This window comes from Aquila chrysaetos, chromosome 15 (genome assembly GCF_900496995.4).
Source record: "Aquila chrysaetos chrysaetos chromosome 15, bAquChr1.4, whole genome shotgun sequence".
In the NCBI taxonomy this organism is placed as follows: Eukaryota; Metazoa; Chordata; class Aves; order Accipitriformes; family Accipitridae; genus Aquila; species Aquila chrysaetos.
The window spans coordinates 16,283,806-16,308,940 of NC_044018.1; the positions used below are offsets into that span (position 1 = coordinate 16,283,806).

At 46.1% G+C, this 25,135-nt stretch overlaps 1 protein-coding gene across 2 annotated transcripts in view; it reads right to left on the minus strand.

Annotated features, from left to right (window-relative positions):
* Positions 1-3,243: 3,243 nt before the first annotated feature.
* The window catches only part of HPCAL1 (hippocalcin like 1), a 66,569-nt gene continuing 44,677 nt past the window's right edge, over positions 3,244-25,135 (minus strand). For both annotated transcript variants that reach the window (XM_030037589.1, XM_030037590.2), the window contains exons 3-5: positions 8,667-9,116; positions 7,391-7,496; positions 3,244-4,442 (exon numbers count right to left, since the gene is read on the minus strand). In XM_030037589.1, coding sequence (XP_029893449.1) covers positions 4,345-4,442; positions 7,391-7,496; positions 8,667-9,044 — 582 coding nt within the window. In that variant the 5' untranslated portion in view covers positions 9,045-9,116 and the 3' untranslated portion in view covers positions 3,244-4,344. The remainder of the gene's footprint in view (positions 4,443-7,390; positions 7,497-8,666; positions 9,117-25,135) is intronic.

Below are 25,135 nucleotides of genomic sequence, written 5' to 3' on the forward strand. Positions count from 1 at the left end.
TTCAGAAGCGTGTGTGGGTCCAAACCATCACAATTGATACAGGTGGGCAACAGGTAAGGTCTGCTTGCAGGCACACCGCTCCCAGCGATGCAGGCACACCTCCAAAGCTTCTACACAGAGAGATGCTCTGCTCTCCTTCTCCCCGCCTCTTCCTTCTTTTCAATGAAGCACCTCTCCTCTCTAAAGAGATAACGGCAATTATCGGGTTCATCAGCGATATATCTGCCATCATGCAGCCTGTGGATCTCAAAATGCCAGTCTGCCCACTGGACCATTAAAGTTGATGGCTGTTCCTAACCTTTAAATATGAATAGAGGGTGCCCTGCATAATGGATTGGGGACTATCCATGGAGACCATCTGCCCGGTGGCTGCAGAAATGCTCACATTGTTCTTCGCAGGAGTTTATTACTCAGAGGCTAATGCTAAAAATATATTGCAAAAGGCCTTATTTAAAAACAAAGGGCTAATGCAAACCTGGCGACAGAGAAACACCAGACCAAATCCAAGCACCTTCGCCACCTCGGCTGGCGTTAAGCTGCAACCAGACAGGCACTAACTTAATTTGAAAGGCAATGACATAATTCTGAATTAGCTTAATAGGACCTGCAATTCATACAGAAAAGCCTGAATTTATGTAGTAATTAGCCAGAGCTTTCAGAGTGCTAGATATCTCTGTGGCAAGAAAATAATTGCATAGCTTATTAAAGCAAGGTAAAAATGGACCTGCTGATGAGGTTTTTTGTGCTAAAACTCCACTTTCGCTAAGTTAGACTCCATTTTTCATTAAACACACAATTTGCCAAAACACCAAAGTCACTTAACAAGTTGAAGTTTTCTATTAATCACTTGGACATCATTTCGCAAGCGATTAACCCCCCTACACACCAGTCCCTCCCTGAAAGACACCCCCGGAGCCCAATGAGCAGTAAAGCTTTGCAAGCTTTTCATTGATGTCTCCATCGGATTTGAACTCCACCTGGATCAACTCTCAAATGACACATCCTGGAGGACAAGCCTGGAAATTGCTCTCCCCTCCTAGCCCTCGTTACCAGCCAGGGAAGCAGGCACATCCTCAGAGGAGTTCTTCAAAGCACAGTCAAAATGTTCAAAGTTACCCAGTGACTGCAGATGCACAACTTCAGCCTCTGAAGCAGGTCTGATTTTCTTAGAGAGCTGCTTGGCAGCAGCAGATAAAGCCCTTTCCAGTACTTAGCTGGCCTGTAATCAAAAGGTTCTCCGTATCAGAAGCCACCTTTGAAAAGCTCAGCCTGGTCAGGCTTCAGAGCATCCCCCCGGGATGCCGTGCACAACCACCTTTCCCGGGCATCTTCCTCGCTTGCTTTCCAAAAGGCAAGCTGGGAGCGCCTTGCTCGCACACCCTGTGCCAGCCCCGATCTGAAATGGAGCCAACCCACCCTGCCCTGAGACGAAGAAACTCTTTAAAAGCTGGGAAAGCAGTAGGAGACAACCTAAAAAACATCAAACCCAGGACTGGCAAGTTTAAAGAGACAAGGAGAAAGGCAGAAGAAATTGGGCTGGATGAAGCAGGACACAGTCCCAGTGTCTGCACAGGGCTGCTCAGGGGCTTGTCAGCCTGTGGTGGGCAGCAAACTCCATCGTGGATACCTCAGCACATTTCAGAGCAAAAATTAGAAAGTCAAAGAAATGGGAATTTTTTGACCGCTACAATTCAGACTCTCTTTCATTTTGTTTCTGCAAAAATGAGGTCAAAATGAGCTTTTGTAAGATTTTTTTTTTCCCTTTCAAATGAGAAGAGTTTGGGCTTTGTTAAACAGCTACTTAAACTTGCTATTCACTACAGACAGAAGTGGAAACCAGAAGAGGAGAGATGTCAGGAAAAGGTGGAAAAGGTGACAAAAGTCCCACTTACAAGAGCAGATGAATGAGGACAGCAGAACTGCTGGATTTATGAATGCTACAGCAAAACAGTTTTTACATCCTTGGTACCCAAGAACACAATATTGTGCAATGCTTGACTCAAAATATGCCTGACTCATTTTAAGATCGCACAAACAAGATTCAAATGCTGCGGTCCCTCTCAGAGGCACCATCCCGTGACAAGGTCAGAGATGTTTTTCCACGTTCTCCTGAGTGCAGAGAGACAATAAAGCCCACGGTGGCCGATTTGCATCTAAACCTCGTGCATCTAAACAACCGCTACCCAGCCCGTAAGAAGAGCCATTAGTGTAAGAATATCTGCAGCATCTTTAACACCACAGCATCTTCTGGCAGCCAGCCAGCCAGCATGAACACAAATAGGCTGGAGACAGACTATGAGCAACCACAGGATTTCCCCCCCCCCCCCCCCCCCCCCAATAGTTTGCTTCTTTTGCTGGGCTCGCTCTGGGAAAGCAGGCAGGCTTCTGATTAACCTCCCTTTCAGGGCTGCACTCATGAGCAGGGTGTTGCGGTTGAAAGGACTGTTGGTTTAACAGCTCAAATTTCAATTTCTAGGAAAAAACCATGAACACACTTTTCTGCTTGGCAGCACTGACATGAGTCTGTATTGTAGACCACGTCCGACCTAACAACACATTTCCATTTGGATATTGCAACCATCTCTCTCTCTCTTTTTTTTAATATTAAAGTATTAACACCTAACCACTACTAGGACATTTTACACAGCAAAAATCCCTTAATTTTTTAATATTAAAGTATTAACACCTAACCACTACTAAGACATTCTACACAGCAAAAATCCCTTAATTACATGCTTAACATTAACCTCAGGCCAAATCATTTGTTGATACTTTATTTTGCAGAGAGGACAGGCTTACGCAGCTACCTGCAGACCGGATAAACATGGGGAAAACTGCATCCCAGGCTACCAATGTCAAACGTTATTCCAACAGCACATACTTGGTACCTGACAAGACCAAGAAACTTTTATTTTTGTAAATTCACGGTCACGACAGCCCAGTCAGCTTTCCCTTCATTGCCTTGAGCTGCTCTGCATCTAGCAGAAACTGAGCTGTCACCTTCCTGAGGTCTTCGCCAAGGAATTGCCTTCACCCAGGACCCAGCTGGGAGCTGGATCCCACAGGCACCAACACCGCTGCATTAACCCAGCCGCAACAGCAGGCTCCCAAAATATCCTACGTACTTACAAGGCAACATGTCTCGGACAAGACAGGGACACGTCGGGCAGGGAGCCAGCCTCCTCCTTCCCCCAAATATGTGATGTTAGGAACTTGTTGCATGGGTTAGACCAAGACAGGCAGTGACAAGAAAAGTAGTCTTTTATTTCAATTAATATTTCTTGGCATTAGGCAGATATTAAATAACACTGGAATGCACAAGACTATTAACATATTGACAGCAAAAGGGAGGAGGTGTAGCCAAGTCGAGAACAGCAGTGCGAGTCACATCACCTCGGGGCACTCAAAAGCCATTTAACGCAGCAACCACCAGAAAGTAGGACTCCACTGAGAAACACAAAATGAGGATGAACTCCTTTCAGGTCTTTTGTTAATACAGTAACGTTGGAACGATTGACAGTAAAAATGAACAAATACTTGCATTCAGGAATTAAACAGAGTGAAATATCCACAAACTGCTAGTCATGCATTTCTTTTGGAACAGCAATTTGCTAATGCATAAATATCACAAAAAAACAATCTCCAAGATTTGAATAAATCACAGACGACTAGAAGAAACAAAGCTTGAATTCTATTTTATGCTTTAAATAGATGACCTAAATATTTAAAATTTTACTTCACCATATATATATAATTTATATATATATTAAAAGAAAGTAAAGACCATTAGATAAGTGCAAGCAATTTTCCTCAAAAAGAAAATTGGAACCATGCCCAGGAAAGCTGCTTTTTTTTTTTCTTTTTTTCCTTTTTTTTTTTTTTTTTGAACTTTCTACTCCATTCAGTCAACTTTTTTTTTTTTTACATAGTAATTTCTGAAGCAAAATAAATTATCTACCATCTGCTATGTCGGGTAAAAGTCCTACCTAGCATCTTCTTGGGAACTACTAGAACATCACCTTTCTCACGGACTAAGTGAAGTGGTATCTCACCAGCGATTTGAACTCTTTTGTAGCTGCATGTAAACATACCTTTCAATTAATGTTTAAAACGTGTAGAGTGAATTGTAACATTACGGGGAAGCAGAAACGGAGCTGCCGAAGGAGAGCTGCACTGGTGTTAGTGAGGGGAGCGAGGGCTGGTTCGCTCGGACACACACACACACACAATCTGGCAATGGGATCTTATCCGCAAAGTGTGGAGGGACGGTTGAGAAGGCATCCGTTTGCGAGCAAAGCTTGAAGGACACAAGCCGAGATTCTCTGTGCACACTGTCCGCTTTAATCAGAATTGACTCGCGCTACTGGGGTCGCACTGTAACAACCGCACGATGGAGGGATCACTCTTGGCACCTTTGATGAACTCTTCCAGCGACAGCTTACCTGAAAGGGAGCAAACACAAAACAGAAATAATTTTTTAAAGAGTCAGTTATTGCCGCCACCATCGCCGTAGCTTAAAAAAACCCCTCCTTACTGAAGCAACATACGCATATTTAATCTATTGCAAAGGCATTGAGGGGAATTTAGTGCAATGCACAGCAGCCAAATCCTACTCAAGCCCTTAAGCCCAGATGCATTTTTCTTCTGCAAAACAATCTAGCATAATAATTGTTATTTTTTTTATTTAAAAAGACAGTGCCAAATATAAAAACAACTGTTCCAATATCATTTGGCAGCTTTTTGCCCAGAACCAGACTATACAAATTATGTGACACATGAACACAAGGTATGGTACCTGAATACATGTATGCTTTGAAAATGATGCTTATATTACTATGACATTTTAAACCTAAATATCCCAAATCGCCCCACTTTGGCCCCTTGTTTGTTGTGACATGTAGGGCTGAGCAGTGATGGCTTCTCCTGCACCTACAGGGCCAGGTTGGATGAAGCTTTGAGCAGCCTGGTCTAGTGGAAAGTGTCCCTGCCCATGGTTGTACTAGATGACCATTAAAGGTCCCTTCCAACCCAAACTATTCTATGATTCTACAAGCTGCTTGCTGTGCCCTGGCTGGGTGTGCAGGAACAGGACCGGTCTCCCGGGGCAGCAAGAAAAGCCAGCCTTGGGGCAGCCACTTATTGCCACGTGTCGCTCCTGAGTTTCTGGTTTACACGTCTTCGGTTTAGGCCGGAGGCACTGACTTGGACAGACCCTGTAACAGCCTGTGGGTCTGAAAAGGTGATCAGCTCTGGAGGAGCGACCACGAGGAGCAACCGCCCCGGCGTTCCCTGGTTCCAACAGTCCCGTGGCACAGCATAGCATGGCACAGCAAGGAGGAAAGATCCCATCCGCTCTCCCAGACCTCATCCTGGGGTGACCCAGCCTCCTGGCAGGTTTTTCCCGAGCTCGAGACCAGTCTGCTGCACAAATGCCATCAGGAGACCATGAGCAGCATCTGCCTTGCCTGCTATCACCAATACTCTCCTGCTCCAGCACTCCGAACCATGGCAGAAATAAGCCGTAGGAATACTAAGGAGAAATGAAACGGTTTCCCTACAAACTGGACGAGACAAGCATTTGCTGCATCCCTGACACCATGTCCAGTGATGTCCCATCTACCTCGTGCTCCCAGCACGACCTACCCCGACCCTCACACAACACCCCAGGGCCATCCTTACGCAACCCAAACTGCTCCGCTCGAGACAGGCAGGACCCACACATGAACATCTTGCACTGGGCAGCTGCCTGCTGCCACTTTTGGCCACGTGCCCCCGAAGGGAGGGAGGCACAAGCTCATCGCGCCGGTTTTCACCAGTCCCGGGGATGCTCCCAGCCTGCCACGGGGACGGGGAGAGGACTGAGCTCAGTGGCCAGCACCTGGGTCAGGTCGAACAGGGAGGAATGAGCAAACCTTCCTCTTGCAGAAATTACAGAAGCTCAAAAACCTGTACCACGCTTCTGTACAAATTTCTGGCTTTTAAGCTAATGTTCCCACACTAAGGGTTTTCTTAAGCCTGAAAAAGAGTACTCATAACTATCAGGACATTTATTAGTATTCCCTTCTCCTTGCATTACTTAAAAGCAAAGCACAAATCAAAATCTATTTGCCATGTCCAACAGTCAGATCGGGAAGAAGAAACATTTCCAGCCACCAAGAGCACACGCGCTTCCCCGTGCGCAGACTTTATTGCTTGGCACTGCGTGGCTTGCAGGGCTGGTATTTTACTGGGAATAGGATGACTTTATTTCAGCAACAGATGGAGGATGTATATAGCAGGTTTTCTGAGCACTACTCTGTCACACATCTGCACGCACGGCTACCTTCCACAGAATAAAAATACTTTAATCGTGTTATTTTAGGGCCCTCCACATGTGAAGTCAGGGGATGAAGTGCTAGTTTTGATGAAGTCAGAGGTAAAATACTTGAGGGCTTCAGCAAGGGCAGGAATTTGCCCTGAGGGCTGCAGCAGCAGATGCCAAAACGCAGCCATAAAATTCTCTTAAATAAAAACCTTTCTACACATAAGATCATATTTTTCCAGGTCTCCGTATCTCAGCACTAGAACCAAATCTTTGCTCCCACTGAGCACATCAGTAGGATACAGCTCCTGATTTCACTGCCGGGGTAACTCCCAGAGAAAACACCTCGACTGGGATGAGAGGAAACATGTCAGCAGGCTGATAGGCAGAGGAAATTGCTCAATTTTGCCTGTGTTTTTCGAGCTTAAGGAAATGAGCTAGCTCAGGTGGAGGGGTCGTGGCAGGTACTCTGTCAGATAATTTATCAAGTGGCTCCATAATTGCCTTGGGAGCTGTTAGCATCCCCCTGACATGCATGCTGCAGCAGAATAAACACTGCAGGACTGCGTGTGGCCATCTGCATATGCACACACGCCATAAACATGCACAGAGAATAAGTATTATGGACCCAGGGGAATTTTTGCTTCCAGGTACCCAACTGCATCCCCAACCCACATTACTGATGACAAGCCCAGGACTGCAACCCTATGAAGGGCAACAGGAGCAAAACCTTGTGCCTGGTTCGTGCTATGCCCAGAGAAAATAACCCAAAGACACTGGACTCAGGGAAGTTTCAGAGGAGCCTTTACAGTAGGAGATTTACCTGCAAAATGTCAGGGTAGGACCGCTCCCCTCCCCTCCCTTCGTCCCCCCAGCAGGAAAAGTCTCTCACCCGCTGCCCACTTATTCACCCTACTTGTTACGGACTGGCGATGCTCACTGAGGTCAGGCAGACACCAGAGGTACCAGTGGGGACATCCCTGCCCTCTACCTACCACCCCACCAAATACCATCATCTGCTTCGACCAACGCTGGGCTAGAAAACCTGTGCTTCTAGAGCCTATGAAGGGGTGCCAGTGAAGATCCTACCATCGTTGTTTGTGTCCATCTGTCTGAAGATCTTGTCTGTTCGCTTCTCAGGAGTGGATTCATCTTCCGGCATTTTCATTACTGATGAAACCATTTTGTAGATTGCCTGAGTATTAAAAAAAAGAAAAAAAGAAAAAAAGATATAGGAAAAACACAACCCAAAGAACAAAGTATCAGGACTGAGAAAAAGAATTTAATCGTGTAGCAATAAAAAAAGGCAGCTGACCCTGGCAGGCAGCTGCGGGACTTTATAAACCAAAACAAATAGGAATTTCTGACTGCAGCTTTTTTTATTTTTCTTTCCTGTATTCATTCGCACTTCAAAAGAAGCTCCCGCACCGCTGGGTCAGTTTAACTGAAAGTCAGTGCCTAGATTAATGTATGAGCAGGACTGGGCTAAGATACAGGAGGCAATGGTGTGTAATTCTCTTTTCTGCAACGGGGCTAAGCCATCGCCTCTTCGGCTGGCTCTCAACACACACTCAGTTACATTTATGCATGTGGGGTGTTGTACAGATGACAGGTGAATATGAATAGATGGGAATAGGGGTTGTTTTTATTTGTGGATAGGTAAGGAAACACATTTTCAGACTTCTAAGAATGTGAATAAAGATGAGACCTCTTTAGGACATCTGCAGTCCTAGCGCTCCGCTTAAATTATCCCTGCTCAGCCATGAGGACCACCACTGGGGCACTGGCTGGATGCATCATGTGCTTCCCAGTGCCCCTTGCAGTGCACTGGAGACACATCTCAGCTGCAGAGCAGATGGCAAGCAGCCCACTCCCAAGACCAAGCCCCAGCCAGCACGTGGGGCAGGGGCACAGGGGGCTCTGCCCCACATGCCCCCCCGGTACAGCCCGCGGGCAACCTGTCCCCAACCTTCCGGAGACGAAGACACGCTACAGCCTTTCATTCAGAGATCATCTTGACTCACATCTGAAGTTTCAAAGTATTAATTTTGAGATTAATCAGGTCAGTAAAATTTGCATTCAGGGTTTTTTTGATCCCATCAACACCCCACTAAGAAATCCCCAGGGAGAGCTGCAAGATTTTGGCTGAGGGCCAGTTGCACAGCGCCCTGTTTGACTCTCAGGCTCTTTCCCTATTTGCACCTTGTAGGTCCCACCATGGCCCCCAGTGTCCCTTTGGGGACCACGGGCTCAGGAGCCTCCCCGGGGCAGGAGGGACCCAGTTTGGCACATCCCTCATCTCCAGCTCCAGATGTCCTGGGGCAAAGAGGTTACAGCAACGTGAATACAAGAGACAACACCTCACCTGCACTATTTCTAGCATTTCACCACGGCTGATGTACCCGTTGCCATCCAGGTCGTACATACTAAACGCCCACTTCAGCTTCTGTTCCAGCTTGCCCCGAGAGGTGACACTCAGGGCGATGATGAATTCCCTAAAGTCGATCGTCCCGTCACCGTTGGTGTCAAAGGTGCGGAAGACGTGCTCTGCAAACTTTGATGCGTCACCATAGGGGAAAAAATTCGCGTATATTTTTTTGAACTCTTCCACAGTCAAATGGCCCGTCGGGCAATCTTTTAGGAAGCCCTTGTACCATTCCTGCAGCTCGTGGTCTGTGAACTCGGTGTTCTCACGCAGGTCCTGGAGCACCTCGGGGCGCAGCTTGCTGTTCTGCTTTCCCATCCTCTTCTGGATCTGGGTTCAGTGGAGAGGGGCCGGGGGCAGGCAGAGCCCTGCAGGAAACGCAGACCCTGCCTGGGGCAAGGGGGAAAGAGGAGAGAAAGGATGCTGTAAATCACTGGGAAAATATCTCATTTCATCTGGCCTCTTTTCCTCCCCTCTAGGCTCTCTCAGTTACTAGTATGCTACGAAAGAACAAGGGAAGGCAGTTTGGGAGGGACTATTTGGGAATTATTAACCCTTATTATTAATGCTTATTATTTGGGAAATAATAATCCTCATTATTTTATTTCCCTGCTACAGTCCCACTCCTGCATCATATGGCTTGCGATGCCCAGGTCTGGATCCCAGCTCTTGACCCACCCCAACAGGCTGATCTGCTGAGGTGACCGAGCGGGAAGGGACAGCAGCGGCGATGGAAAGTAAAATCCATCTATTCAAAAGTGAAAGTAAGCCAGGATGAAGCCAGGGGCAGGAAGGGCAGGTGGCTCCGTGCCAGCGGCGTTCGCATCATCCAGATGCTCTCTGAAACCCCTTGGCTTATGGAGCATCTTCTCCCTCCTCCCGTGACAGCAGCACCGGCACAAGGGAATTCATCCTTTCCAGCAGATTGCGACCCTCTGCCTCCCCAGGCAAGCAGAGAAAAGGGCTTTTTAAAGCAAAATGTTTGGCAAAGCAACTCCTGCCAGGTTTAGTGGGGTTTATATTTTTCTAAGCTTATTAAGCAAGTTCAACATTCCCCAATGTGGGCAAAAGGGCAGTTCAGCCTCAGGATTTTATCAGGATTTCAGGAGGGCTTGTCTCCTCCTTTGACAGTGCCTGTGATGTGCAGGTGACTGCCCGGCAACAGGAAAGCTCCTTCAACAAAATGAAAGATGGTCAATCTGCACTTAGGAAACAACAGGAAAAAAAAGATACTATGATGTATTTTTGGCTTTTACCCCTTTCAGCCTTTCACGGTTTCCCAGCAATACCAAACCGAGCTGCCAAGCAAGAGGTTGAGCTGCATCTCCTCCCCCAGACTGACAGGGGTTTATTCACAAGCTTTGCACAAAGTCACATCCAAACCCCTATGACTGGTCTGGTATAAATGACATTTCTCTGCACAGCCTGTTATGCCCCTGTTAGGCTTGCTCACAGCTGGTGCAGAAGGCGGGTTAGTAACTGGCCACAGTAACACTGTGTGGCTACATGGAAACTGCAAGAGCTGAGCAACAAAGGACGCAGAGACCAGGAAAAAAATGTAACGGGGGCTAAGCACTTCCCATAAAGTAAAAATCCCAGGCATGCATAAGAACCTAAAAAAAAAAAAAAATGTTAAAGGTCAGCAAAAAATAAGTTGCTCTACAGCAGACAGATTTTCAACAGCTGAATTTAAGCTCATTTGATTTGTATTCCACTTAGTCTCTGTGTCGCTTCAGCAATGTAAAAAATCCACATCCTGCTCTGTGGCTTAATGCTTAGAGACAAAAACCAGCCAGCTGCTCATTAGTTCAATGCATTGGGCTTAACGGAAAACTGTGTTATCATCAGCACGTCTGTTTTCTAGAAAAGCTGTCAATATTTCAGCTCCAAAGCTGTATTTTTGTCCATTATACTGCAGAGTTTTCTCTGGGCCCCTGACATACCTCTGCTTGCTCCCAATATGCAGGGATGCTACAGCTCCCAGTCCCTGCCAGCATCATCCCTAGGAGAGTACTGGGCTGCCCTCCAGTTAAACCACTAACTCCCAGCTGCTCCCGCTGCCTTTCCATCTTTGAATCTCCCCGGCTCCAGATATTCATCCTTGCAGTGCCAAGGGCAGAAAACACAATATTCTACTCTGCTGCAGTCAATTTGCAGAAAACACTGGTTTGGAGCAAATAACAGATTGACTGTGGTCCTTTTTTTAAGAGCAGAAATTGTAACACTATGTTTCTGTCCTTGGGCGAGGAGATGCCTTCAGGTTCCATCCTTCAGTGAACTCCTTCACTTCATGATGCCCGGGTGCTTTGTAAGAGCTACTGTCCCGGCCCAAGAGCAGTCCCTGCCTTGCCAGCCGCTATCTCGGACTTCCCTGGGAGAGGGACAGAAGCATCAGAGCCTGCTTAATGCAGGAGCTGGACTTCAAGCAGAAATAACCTCAGCTTTAATCATGCACATGGTTAAGGGACTGTAAAACTTCCAACTGGTAGTTAAAAGAGGTTTGCAAAGGTTTGCCATTTCTCCCTGTTCCTATAATACCTTTATTATCCCTGTTCCCTTAAAAATAGAGGCCCCTAGACAAGATGATAATTTCATTTACTAGCTTTCACTACTACTAGTGATAAGATACATCCTGTTATTTGGACGGATGCTCATTTAATATCGGCTTCAAAAGCTTTATATTCAAGTAGTCTTTGCATTCAACAAATTACAGGTTATTTCAACCCTTCTTCCTCTTTTACATCATTTTATATCAGAAAAGTAATGTGCAATGCTCCGAACACAACCCTTTTTTGCATATGAGCTTTGTGAAAGGCTTCATAATGTGTTCAACCCAAAACATAACCCTGCAGTTGTTGTAACCAATTTGTTGTGAATAATTAAATAACCAACATTAACATTAATTTATTAAAGCCAATCTAAAAAAAACCAGCTTCGATGTGAATTGTGTTGCAGGTAGCTCCTCCAAAATGAAATGCCTAAATATCTCATTAATCACGACAGCAACCCCTGCTGCTGGCATCCAACTGACATTTCATTCGATTGCTGTAAAATGCTTTCATCAAATCACTTTCTAGAGGCTCAGTGGCTGATTTAGCCACAAGACCACTCGGAGGATGGTTGTTAATGGGAATCACAGGAGTGGGCCTGGGATGCTCAGGTCGGTCTTGTGATTAGGGCTGTGGGGTGTTTTTTTAACGAGCCTGTACCAGCCAAATCACTTGCTGCAGCGGGTGTAGAAGGCAAGGGTGGAGACACATCCTTGCACCCAACGTTGCCCCGAGCAGTCAGCGGAGACCTAACTCCAACACTGCCTGCCTGTCCCTCATTTCCCATCACGCCAGGGTGAAATCCAGGGAAGCGATGCCACATACATTGCGGTGAGGTCCGTCTCTGCTTAGCTTGATGAGCCCCTCGGGTCACCTGGCACTATCATGGCAGTAACAAAAATAATCGCAGGAATGCCCTTGAGGTGATCGGACAAGGAAAAGCTTGGAAGTATAATTGCAGACCAGTAGACTTCACAAGTATGTCATTGCTCATGAAAGTGATGCTCAGTCATGTAAGGCTCAGACAGGGGGAAACGCAGATGCATTTTTTTGTTCCAGTTTCACACCAAAATTTTTGTTAAAATTATGCGGTGCTGCTACCTGCCTGCAATAAGCTGTGTCCAGCCAGGCTAGAAACTGAGATGCCAGAGAACTCCTACCTGAATATATCCTCTGTCCTTCTAGGCTCAACAAAAATAAGCAATAATCTCATAGCAAAAGCCTAGCAACGAGAAAAAAGGTCATTTACTGAGGCCAAGACACACACCAGTTATGCAGCAGTACGGTGAGTAACTGTAGCTAACTCTGAAACAGCTAAAGTAGCAATTCTGTGTTTTTGCCAATAGATGGACTGATTGTCAGCATCCATGCACTGAAGTATTTGAAATACTTTTAACAAAGCTCGGTGCACCCTACTTTTGCATTAACTCTCCATCAACCACCAGTTACTGTGGGTAGAAGCATTCTCTGAATATGTAACCCAGAAAGCCAGAGACCAACTTGGCTTTTTCAATGCAAACCTTCTGAAGGCAAAAATCCCTTGAACTGAACTCCTGATGGGATCCTCTTAGTGCATCAGCTACGGCTGCAAAAGGAGGGATGACCCCTTGGAGATGCACTTCCTTGTGCAAACCCCCTTGGATACTGATTCAGTGTTAATAAAAAGACGAAAACTGATGAAACGCCCATCTGTCGGACAGAGGTGGTCTCCAGCAGAGAAAGACAGTTCACAGAGAAATAGAGTAAATACTCTTTATATTATCTCAGCTATCTGCTTTGCAGGGGGAAATCTAGCACCATTTCTCTTGCAGTGTTCACTTATAAAATAGAACAAGCATGTCTGAGATCTGTTATGGTCCTGAAGCCGTAGCACAGTGCCTCTGGGACTGCAGGAGCCCAAAGCAAACAAACAGCATAATCCAGGCAGAAAATACTGCTCTTAGTTGGTCTGAAATGCAAGAACCATTCCCACAGGGGTGGAAGATTTTTTTTTTTATTAAAACACCTAAAGCGTTAGATCCATCACTGATGCCTTCCGCCTTGGGGTGCAGAAGAAGAGACAAAAGGATTTAGCCCACACTGACCTTGTGAGCATCATGTTAAGAAAGGCTTTGCTTGGAAACACTGTTTTACAGTGATTGTGGTCAAACACTGGCATAGGTTGCCCAGAGAAAATTTCACCATTCTGTGGAATAGCCTCAATATCCTTTTTCCTATGGCTAGGTGAAGATGAGAGCCAGGAGGAGGTCCTGCTCCCCCGGGGCAATTCAGCAACCACGGTGCCTTGTTCTGCAGCTGTATTTTTTAAAGTTTGATCCTTGTATTAAGAAAGAAACAAACAAAAAACCCACAAAAACCCCACAGGTAGTCGAAACAAAAGCCTCAGTCACTAAAGATGTGTGCTGCCACACTTCAGGAAGACACCCTCGAGGAAAAAACATTTTGGGCTCTGGTAGCACCAGTGCTCACCAACACAGTCAACACAGAGATTTATTTAAGAAGACTCCAGCTCCTGTGGGCCAAGCTGCAAGAGGGAGATGGGTTCTCGGGCACCCCAGCTAGCAACAAATGCCTAGTGGTAAGAAAAGATCATATAGCAAATAGGCTGCAAAACAGGATTATAACGACATCCTCTGGACCATGCTTTGCCCAGGGCCAGTCAACGGGTCTGATCTGAACTGGGAGGGGAAACGCACAGTTACGTGGGCCTGGGACGGATAACGAACTCTGGAGTAAAGAGCAGATTTTGTTATGTGTTTTAATGCCAGTATCCTAAGCAACGAGCGTTGAAATAGAGAAGGCACAGGATATACAAATATGTTGCTATAGATATCTGGTCCTGCCTGGTAAACCCATGTGAACTTCTTTCCTGCCCTGCAGCAAAAGCAGCACCGACGCTCACGTACCAGCTACTGCAGCACCCGCTTCGTCTTCCCAAGCTGTAGGCTCAGGGCCAAAAGTAACACCTTTTGATAAAGTTTGAAGTGCAACAAGGAATACCTTCACCTCTTGAAAAGTTAATGTTAGAAGCAGCGAGACAAAAGAGAAACCTCGATCAATAATGCCGCGAAAAATTCAAGCCCTGCAGAAACGCTGCAGGGTTTGAGAGGAAAAGGCTGGCGTCAAGAGGAGCTGAAGCTCCTTCCTCTGCTGCCTTCGGGGAAACAGAGAAATGAAACCTGACAAGCGAAGAACAGACCACACTAAATAAATAAATGGGCTTCTTAAATTTTTCACTTTCAGTGACTAATCATGCTTTTATTTAAATAAGTAACATTGCTTACTTGCAACTTATTTTCAAGTTAAATCCTTTTCAGAAGCCTAAAAAAAGTGGGTGAAGGGGAAGGACTACGCCCTGTACCACCCACATTTTCAGTTCCAGAGAACCCAGTAACAATTCAGGTATGTACATTGAACGTCCTTCCGAGAGGCGCAGCGAATTGGTAACAGACCGTGAGCCACCTTACTTTGTAAGTTCATCCATAAACGCGTACCCAGGGACTGTGTGGTCTTGAAAACCCGATTCCATGTCTGGGATGAAAATCCATCATAGATAACCACCTACCCCCAAGACCACAAAAAAAAGATATAATTACAAAGGCTTCAATCCTGCAAATAGCTATGTGAGAGGAATATTTCCAGGCTGGCACATTAATTTCATGGAGTCAGCTGCAAGGGCTGAAACCTAAGAAATTCACTTACGGGTCTCTGGATTGCTCCTGTCTATTGAAGTCACTTTACTCGGGATTATATTCCCAATTTACAGGGAAAAATCAATTAGTCTCTGACATCGAGCATCAATGCATTAACCCAAGAACCATTTTACAAATTCACTGCAAAGAAACAAAAGAACCACAAAACACCCCCAAACATTCATGAATTGCTGCTAATGAGGAAAAAAACGAGACCTGTGTTTGGACCAGAAAATGGGCAGTTCCTCGGGGAGCTCTCCATAACGTTCTCCAGCTCAGGGAGGACAGCTTATTACTCTAAAGGGCAAATATTCCCAATGCAGTAAGAAAAGCACAGAAATATTTTTAGGAAATTGGGTTAATTTGGGTGGGAGCAGATTGGGCAGCAATACAGCTTGTGATTACAGACAGGAAAAGAAAATCATGAGTGGATTTTCCTCGTCTCCTCCCTTTGCCCTTTCCTTTTTTTTTTTTTTTTTTTTTTTTTAAATGAAACCAAAGGAGAAGCAGCCAACCCTATTTTGTCTGCAGACGCTGTGCAAAGTTGGCAAGGCTTAAAAAAAAAAATTGCAGTTTGTTTACACAATATTACAGAGCAAGGAAAACATGTCAGCACAATGTCTTAGCCCACAAGGTCTTTTTCTGAGAAGGCTGGATTGCATGAGGAAAAAACCCATGTCATGTTCACTGAATATACTATGGTGATATATAATTTTAAATAAAGCTCTGTGAGTGCAGGCCTGCAGGATAGGGGAAGGTGCCTGATATGAACTGCAAAATCAGAGACAAGACTGCAACCTTTTAGAAAAAGGGAAGTGACAGAAATCAGCAGAGGGCACTATATTTTTAATATAATTAAAACCACAGAACTAGCACAGTTGGGCTGTTTTGTCATTGGATTTTAAAAGTTTCATACAACGCATTTATTTAATTGATGAAAGTAAATCACAGAATAATCACAGCCCTGGGAGAAAGGAAACTGGATTAAATTTTAGAAGAATTAGCCAAAATATGGCAGTATCAAGAGCCAGGCAATGGCACCTGAGCAAACCTCATAGCATCAGAACCATTCATGTGGAGACGATGGAGACTTTGGGGACAATAGCACTTGCTAAAGAGACAGTGACAGATGATAGTCAGCCCTCAGAGGCTGGTCTGCAAGACTATCCTCACTGCTAATTATGCCTAAATGGAGACAGACAGAGAGAGAGAGAGACAGAGATGCGATGCGATATGCTTCCCTTCCCGAGCTGCAGGTACTGTGCTGAGATACAGGAGTTGGGAGGAATCAAGGGGATTTCAGGGTAGCTAATCTGAAACAGGGAAGAGAAGAGACCTGGGTTTGTTTTCAATATTTAGCAGAGGTATGCTTAGTAAAAAGATGCTCAGAAATTTGGTTTTGGAGATATGGCAACTAGCTACCTTTAACAAAAATTTAACCAACATTTATTTAGATGCTTAATTAAAAATACTAAAACACTGTGTGTTTCTACTGCTACCCAATTTTTTGTTCCAAAAATCTCAAATCTAATATAAATGCATCCATTTATTTTATTAATCCGGCTTTCTAAATGAGCTTTTTTTTTTTTTTTTAATAGATCATGACTTTAAAATAGCACAAAAGCCACTGGTTAACTTCCTTGTAAAAATGCACTCTACTAAACCAAAATTCTTCTCAAAACACTGTTCTCTTTCCCCTTCAGTAGCAACCACTAATGATGATAATCTAATTATTTCACACCTTTGTTTTCCTGTTTGTTGAATGAAAAAAATGCTATAGGTAAAAATCTAAAAGCAAACCTAGAGTTTAACTTTTTTTTTTTTCTTGCAGAGGTGTAAAAACCCTGTGAAATAAAAAAAAATCTGTAGAATAACTACACAAGAACAGCATCCCACCCGTAAGGGAGGAACATGGTTCTGCTGGATGCAGCAATTCAGGCAGCAGAAGACCAAGTCTTCTGTTGGTAGGAATCAGCCCAAGCTCTACACTAGCTGAGGATATTACTCAAGTCTTGCTGCAGGTGACTGTACTAGCCTCAGGGATTTTTTAAAATTTATTTTTAAAATCAAGGAGCCAAAAGTGCAGAGACTACTATCATGTGCAGGAAAGCCACGTCCCCAGCACACATCTTGGACAAGAGCATCACAGAGGAACGTGATGCAAGGTTCGTGCTCGGGTTAGTATCAGGGCAAGCACAAGCCTTGAGAATGCAACGCCAAACACCTTGTATTGAATTATAGCAAACTCTATACTGGGATGCAGACACCCAGCCGGGGCAACGTCCTGATGTCCTCCCGGGATGGCCACGCCAAGGCACGCCTGGGCTGGTGGCTCCCCACGGGCAACGTGTGCGAGGGCACACGCGGGTGTTTGCCCAAGGCAGTGCCTCGGCGGTGTGAACTCCAGGGCTGATGGTGGCAGGGATGAGCGGGGCGTTGGCGTTCCTGTTGGCTGGATCTTGAACACAAAGTGCTATTTTCTATACCCGTTGCAGAGACAAAAAGGACATCCTTGCTTGATCAGCGGTGGTATGACAGACCATCTCTCTGGCCATGCATGATGCTCAGTGATACAAGTAATACCCCCTCTCACCTCTTACTTCAGTCCCCATCATTAAAAATGGGAGAAGATCTCCAGACAACAGGAGACATCGTATTATTTTGTCACTAGTTCCTACAAAATCAGTACAAAAATGGGCAACACCCCTTCACTGAGCTGCCTGGGACTGTGCTTGCTGGACTCTCCCAGCAGCTGGGTCAAAGGCAAGCAGAGGCTGACGCAGCAGCACGGCAGGACAACTCCAGTACCAGCCCACGCACTAAGTAGGTGCAACTTTCATTAATCCTGAACACTCAACAGTATGATTCGCTTTTAAGAGCATTCACTATAAATTATGCAGAAGAGCAATATGACTGCCTGTCTCAGAGAAAGCGAGTGGTCCATATCAGAGGAGACAGTGGAAGACCCCCCTGACTCAAGACACACGTTGACATTCTTAAGGGCACCAAGAAAAGCCCTCTGAAAATCCTTTCTCTCCTCTGACATTTCTGCACAGCATTCAACACTCGAACGCAAATCATCTCGGAAGCAAACCATGCAATCTGCACTCAAGACATCACTTTTTTCATTAACCTCCACCACAGGGCTCCATCCCCAGCAATACCCACACCAAATGTGCTTTTCTGAGCGCTGTGGGTGAGGGCTGCCTGGAGCCGAGTCTCTGTCAACAGGCTGGGTAAGAGAGCAAATGGAAAATCAAATCATGCTTCATTTTACACTTATATCTAAGTGATGCCAGTAGTGGCCAAATGGGTGTATTTTCCTCCCTAACTGGGTACGGTAACAGGAAGGAGATGTGATGGCTTTGAAGCAGGAAGCACCCCAAGAGGCGTGGGATGAGAAGAGCTGACCTCCACCTGAGACCACACATGGGGCACATCCTGTCCCACCGCCTCGGTGCCGCATCGGCGAAGGTCTCGGCTGCAAAAACAGGAAACGAGTGTCTTCTCTCAACAGCAATGTTGAAGGTGGACATTCACGGGGGGAGAAGGGGACGAGGGAGAAAACCTACTCCTGATACCACCTTAAGGTCTCTCCTTCAGATGGCACTATCTTTGTGAACTTTGTTTTAGCAAAGGCAAAAAAAAAAAAAAAAAAAAAGCATTTAATCAGTAAGGTTTTAACATATCAGGCCATGGACAGATAAGCTCTTTGGGTCTGGCCACGCTATGATACTGACCTCAGCCACTTTTTGATCTTTTCATTTATTACTCTGGTCTCTGAAGAGACCCTAAGCTATACCTGATATCAACTACTAGTTAGCTCCACTTCTAGCAGGGCTACAGAAAATCCTACTAAACCCAACACTTTCACCAGTTTCTGCATCTTTCACAAAACAAGATCCATGCTAGCCACCAGGCTGTCATTTTTTTTTTAATCTCCCTTCCCCAAGGATGACATACCTATTTTCCTAGAAATGTTCAGCAACTTTTCTGCATGAGAAGGTATCCTGTGTGAGAAACCACGTCAACAAGACCTTTCCGTAAGTGCAACATTTGCGTAACGTCAACACAATAATTTATCATTTATTTTTTCCTCTTGAGAGAAACAGGAAAAAAGTGTTTAAAGGACATGGCAGTGGTTAAAAGGAGGGCTATGCTGGTGGAGGATGGTGCACTAATTGAAAGTTTCTGAAGTGATGCCTTCTCCTGGGGTGTGCAGACATCATCTTTCAGCACAGAACAGCAAGGCTGCTTCCCTTCGCCTTGAAGCCTGCCAACAGCTTCTTGTTGGCAGTATGTTGAAAAGGGAAGGCCAGCGAATGCACCACCTTCAGGGTCAGCAGAGTCAGCTCCAAAACTGATGTAGATATTTGGAGTCACACTGGCATCAGGGAAGAGGTTCCTGCCAGAGGAAGGTGAAGCTTTATCTGCTCAGCTGAAGGCAGTCTGGACCATGGAGGCACCAGGTAGATCCTCCAGCTGATGCTCTGCCCTGGCTGAGCCTCCTGTTCAGTCTCTTCTCTCTCCCCTCTGCAAACACAGGCACGATCCTGCTGCTGGACCTCCCTGAGATATACCCAGCACAACAGAAATAGCCCCATATTTCCCCCCGTGCTCTGAACAGAGTACACAATACCTTAAAAGCATTTCAGGCCCTCACATTCTTGTGGTCAACATTATATTTTTTTAGCTTCTTGACCCTCTATCGCAGAGATCCTGACTTGTGAGACTTATTTTGAGATCTGCCTTACGTTTCAGAAGTAGAACGCAGCAGCAAGCATCAATCAGGCTCCCAAAGGAAGCTCGACCCCCATATTTCCTCTCTGCAACACCAACATTTCCAACTGCTGGAGGGGTGGTGGGGCACGGTGGACAGACAGGCATTTATATCTCCCATAGCCCAACCCAGGACAGCGCTCTTTGGCACTTTGGTGCCAAAACCTTCTGTTTTGGAAAAAGAGAGGAGCCGCGGCTGAGGATGACCCCGCTGAACAACGGCACATCGCCCTGGCATGCTGGGTTTTGGAGCAACTCCAAGCAGGGTGGGACTGTAAGGAAGTGGACAAAAGCTTTGGATAGAGATCTACGGGGAGGAAGCGCTTCCTACTTCCTATACTCCACAGAAAGGACGAGGGCTTTAAATAACCCTCCTCCCGAGCCCTGCTGAAGACCAAAAGGAAGATTCTGCCGCTGGAAGAAAGTCCTATCTGGCTGGGACCTGGCTGAAGGCTGCCGGGGGGTCTCCCATGGGATGCGGCCGCCCTGCTGTGGTTCCCACCACGTTGGTGGGAAGGGGAAGGCTGGGCTGCCCACAGTCCCACTGTGACCGGCACCATCCAGATAAAAAAACCTGTGGAAAGCCTGGGACAGGGCTCTCAGCTCCCCCACCAAATCTGCAGAGCCAGATTTGCCCCCTGAGAACATCCTTTGCTCAAAAAGGAAAATCAAGAAGCTACATTTAGACTTTGCAATGCCATCTTGACATCACACTTTTTCTCAGGCCTGTTTACCTTTTAGCCTTTTCTAATAGGACTGTAGCAGCCCCTTTATGCTGATGGACAGAGACACTCAACCTGCTCCATCCATCCCTCCCTCCCCACCTCTGCAGCCACACCAGACCTTCCCTCCCTTGCCTCCCTCCTGCCTCTTGCACGGTCCCACATGTAGACCAAGAACATTGGAGCCAGGTCAACCTGTAGGTTGGGCAACAGTACTGATAAGCAAATAACTGGCACTGAGCAAAAAAACCCCCACTCCTAATGAACACCAATGGAATATTTACTTTGCTTGGATGTAACAGAATCAGACCCTAAATACAGTAACACATATTTGCAGACCACCCAGATCTTTGCTCTGTACAGTACTGCATCAGTTATCTGTCCATTTTAATGTACATATTCAGTTGTCACATCTCTCACCTGCCCTGTTCTCTGCCCTGGGTGTCAGACCATGGGAAGAAGCCTGTTTGTCATTTTTCAAGCCATCCTTCGTGTGCTGGAGCACCCATTGCCTATTAACCCAATAGAAGACGACTTGTGCTGTGCCAAAGTTGCTTAAATCTACATCTCAGATATTTTCAGTGGGCTGGAAGATTTAATAATGGAAAATGCGGGAGAGAAGGAAGGAAACCACAGGTTTGGAAAATATCAGGCTAGACAGATTAAGAAGCAATGCGGAAAAAATATACTCCAAATTATATTCTCAAAACAAAAACAAAGATATAGGCAGGTCAGAAAGAACCAAGTTGTGCACACATTTCTGCTATGGTCTCTAGTAAGAAATGGCATTGCTTTGAAATGGGATTGAATAAACAAACTTCACCTTCCTGGAGGAAAAAATTAGTTCATGAATGGCTTTGCACAAAGCAATTACCCACTGGTTTGGAACAGATGCCTGTGGCTTTGACCTGCCCAGATAGCCATCGAAACTGCACTTGGTCCAAAACGGGGAGAGATAAAGTTATCAATTCCTCCCTGGTTTTACAAAGCAGCGAAAGAGTCAAAACTATTTCTCATAGCAATTATCTGCCAGGTACTGGGTTCAGTGGACAACAAAATGCGCTCAGTAAACGTACTGGTGTTATAAAACTCCTGGGTCATCTCTACTAATTCATATTATGGCAATACAGTGAGCACTCAGCTGAGAGGGCGGCTTTGTTGGGCTGAAATTAGACGAAGTGCAGTAAGAAACAGCCTGTGGTGACACTGAATTTGCAGCCAGGGGTGAGAGGGACAGACCTGCCCGAGTGCCAGCCCTGAAGAGGTGGCATATCCACCACAGGCATGCACTGAAGCGAAGATGCTGACTGCCACCATTCCTGCAAATTCAATTTGGCTATTGTAGGTCATTTCTTGTTGCTTCCAAGCCATCTTCACATCCTATAAGCCTTTGTTACTCAGCTTTGTCCTAATGGCTTCCGTACAGAGCTATGCCAGGGTGGATGTAGCTCAATATACTTGCACTTTAATGCAGTCAATACTCATTATTTTCAATATTCCTAAAGATGAGCTGCTCCTCTTGGAAATACCATTTTTGGGCCCTGATATGGCAGATGTGGCATCACTCATTGACTTTCTTCCTGAGCTTCATCCCAAAAGCCAGCCAGGCTTTGTTCCCACTATCGCAGTCACGGGCCTCATTCCTCTACCAGCTCAAAATCATCTTCTAATTTCCAGCCTGAATGTATTCAGTGCCGGTGACCACATTTGCTCTGGTTCCAACACCGTCTTCTCTAGAACTTCCCCTCTGTTACACACACAGAGAGCCATCACTCCCACATCATTCTTGGCTTTCCTGGCTTTAATGACCAGGCTCTTCTTGCCCCCTCTCAGACACACCTTCTCCTTCCCCCGTGTCATAGAAATCCTCCTATGCACTTAGTGCAGTGACAGCCTCACGACTCCTGGCCACCAGGACCGCACACACCATCTTGGACGAGGTTTCACCTCGACACCAAGTTTCCTTATCTGCACTGGGAACTCATCCAAGAAGGGGATTTGTCTTCTCACCTTAGTGCCTTGGGTCAATCTGTGTTCAGCTCTGCCCGGGCTCCTCTCAGTGCTACCAGATGAGCAGCTTCTCCTCCGCTCAGAGACAGATTCCCCCTACGTTTCATGCCTTTTCTGTGACTGCCATCCCCAGGGCTACCCAGCTTGCTCAGAACCACATCCTGATCTTTTCACGTTAATGATAAATGGCAGCATCGTGGCATCAGATATCTGGTCTGTGCACTCCCAAATGTGGAGCTTCAAAACCCATCCCCTGAGAAGGTCTAATGGAAGAGATGTGAAGCTCAGTGGAAAAAACAATGTTAAGAAATAAGTAATCCAACACATTTCTGGAACATCTCCACGTGTAAAACCTAGTGGTGCAAATCACACAAGACTTTTCCAGTTTCTTCTCCAGCTATAAGCGTCGGGCGACCGAGGAAGACCACTTCTATCACTCATCCAGTGTGAGAACAGGGAATAATGGCATATTTGTTTCATAAACAAAACAGCAGGCTTCTACAAAACCAACCAACCAACCAAATCTAACCACAGCCTTAACTGGGGGAGACCACAATCACTCTCTATTTGCTATTCAGTAGGATCTGGGTACTAGAAAACATTTTCAGCAAGTGCAGCTTCTCACACACATATGTTTGTATTTTATCCAAAATAAAGGTTTTTTTCCTCCTAAAGGGGGAGATTCAGATCTGGCCTGTCAGAGAAACAGCTGTAAGAAACAGAAAGGCCACTAGACAGTTTGCTCTGAAAATAAAATTTTAAAATCCCCCTTTACTAGAGCAGTGAAAAAGGTGACTGAAAATATCCCTGAATGCTATGAGCAGGTTGCAGCCCCCTTGGAATGTGAGGGGCCTCAGGATCAGCCGTAGGGGCAGGAGAAGCAGTTCAGCAAACGTGTTCAGGCACGCTTACAGATACATGGCACTTGTAGTCACTGAGAGATTTGCCACTGAGAAAAGCCCCCCCCCCTTTTTTTTTTTTTTACATCAAGAGAAGTGTGCCCTTTGTGGTTTTACCCCATGGGTGGGACCATGGTGAGCTGGCACTGCTCCTCCCCTAGCTCCAAGCACCGCTTGCACTGGAGCAACATGGCAGGACCCTTTGCAAACCAGAAAGGCACCCTGGACTGGGTCACCGCACAAGCAAACGGATGGGGAGAAACCATGCAAACATACCACAAGTTTGCCAAAACCTTGGGCTATGCTGTAACAGCGTTTGGATGTACGTTGGGGCATGCAGGCAGCTTTAGCCAGGCACAAGCCTGCTCAGCTGGGCGCTCGCTCCGACAGCCCATCACTGCCGACATGCAAGTCGTGAAAAAGCTTAAAACCCCTACATGTCTCGGCACGCCACTGAATAAAATTTTTGTATGCATAAAGCCCCCAGATCGACTTTTCCTACAAAAAGTGACTGTTTCTCAACCAAAACTGCTCTTTCCGGCAGGGAGGGGAGCTGCGGCAGCACATTTCCCCAGGCTGCACCACGAAGCCACAGGGGCTGCCAGGAGCGCTGCAGGCAGAGCTTACAGAGCTCCTCAACAAGAGCACCACTCTTTACCCACAAATAACCCCACTAAAACACGTCCAATTTCTTGACGCTGCTCTTGCAGCCAGTGCTTCCACGCCTGCAGCTTTCCCAGAGAAAACCACAGCATGAACACGCTCTAGCCCGCACTATGTTTAACAAGAGTAGCCTGGTTTCACACATCTGTACAAGCAGTGGGAGCTACCGTTTCTTTGCTAAGAGCACATCTTAGGCTGGTACACGTTAAAGTTAACCAGCAGTGAAGCCCGCTGCTCCGGCTCTGCCGGCGGCTGTCCCAGCCCAAAAGCAGGATGCTGGAGGGCTCCCGCTGCGATGCAGAGAAGTCGCAGCCGAGATCTGGCCTCCGCCGTGCCAGGCACCATGCACGGGGCTAAAGAGAGCCTGTCACTGTGCCAAAAAGCAGATAATTTAAGTAGAAAGGCAGCTGATGGGACTTCGCTGCTTTGCCAAGCAGCCAGCTAGAGAAACGCATCTTGCAGCAGCAAACATCACCCTGCATTGACAAGGTGGAGGGTCCTTTCAAATCAGTCCCAGGCAGGTCCAAGGACAAGGGCTGGGGATAAAGAGGAGCTGCCTGATAAATGGAAACACTTGGCAAGCCTAAAAAAATATATCTGCTTCCTCTCCTTCAAAAGGTTACAGACCTCTTTCCTACCATTGCCTCCCAGCTCATCATTACATTTACCCTGACTGAAAATATTAGATGCCTCATGTCTTAAACTTGAAGAACATTTTTTTCCACTGAGACACAGGAATTTTGCTTACCTTCATCAAGCAACAGTGCCAAAAGTTGTTCAAGTACAGTATAAACATCAGCCTTTGCCAGTAAACAAGTGCAGATTTTAGCACCAGATCTCACAGGAATAATCACAGAATGGTTTGGGTTGGAAGGGACCTTTAAAGATGGTCCAGTTCAACCCCCCCTGCCATGGGCAGGGACCCCTTCCTCTAGCCCAGGTTGCTCAAAGCCCCATCCAACCTGGCCTTGGACACTTCCAGGGATGGGGCATCCAGAACCTCTCCAGGCAACCTGTTCCAGTGTCTCACCACCCTCATCATAAAAAATTTCTTCGTTATCTATAAACTTTCTTCCAATCTATAACCCACCCTCT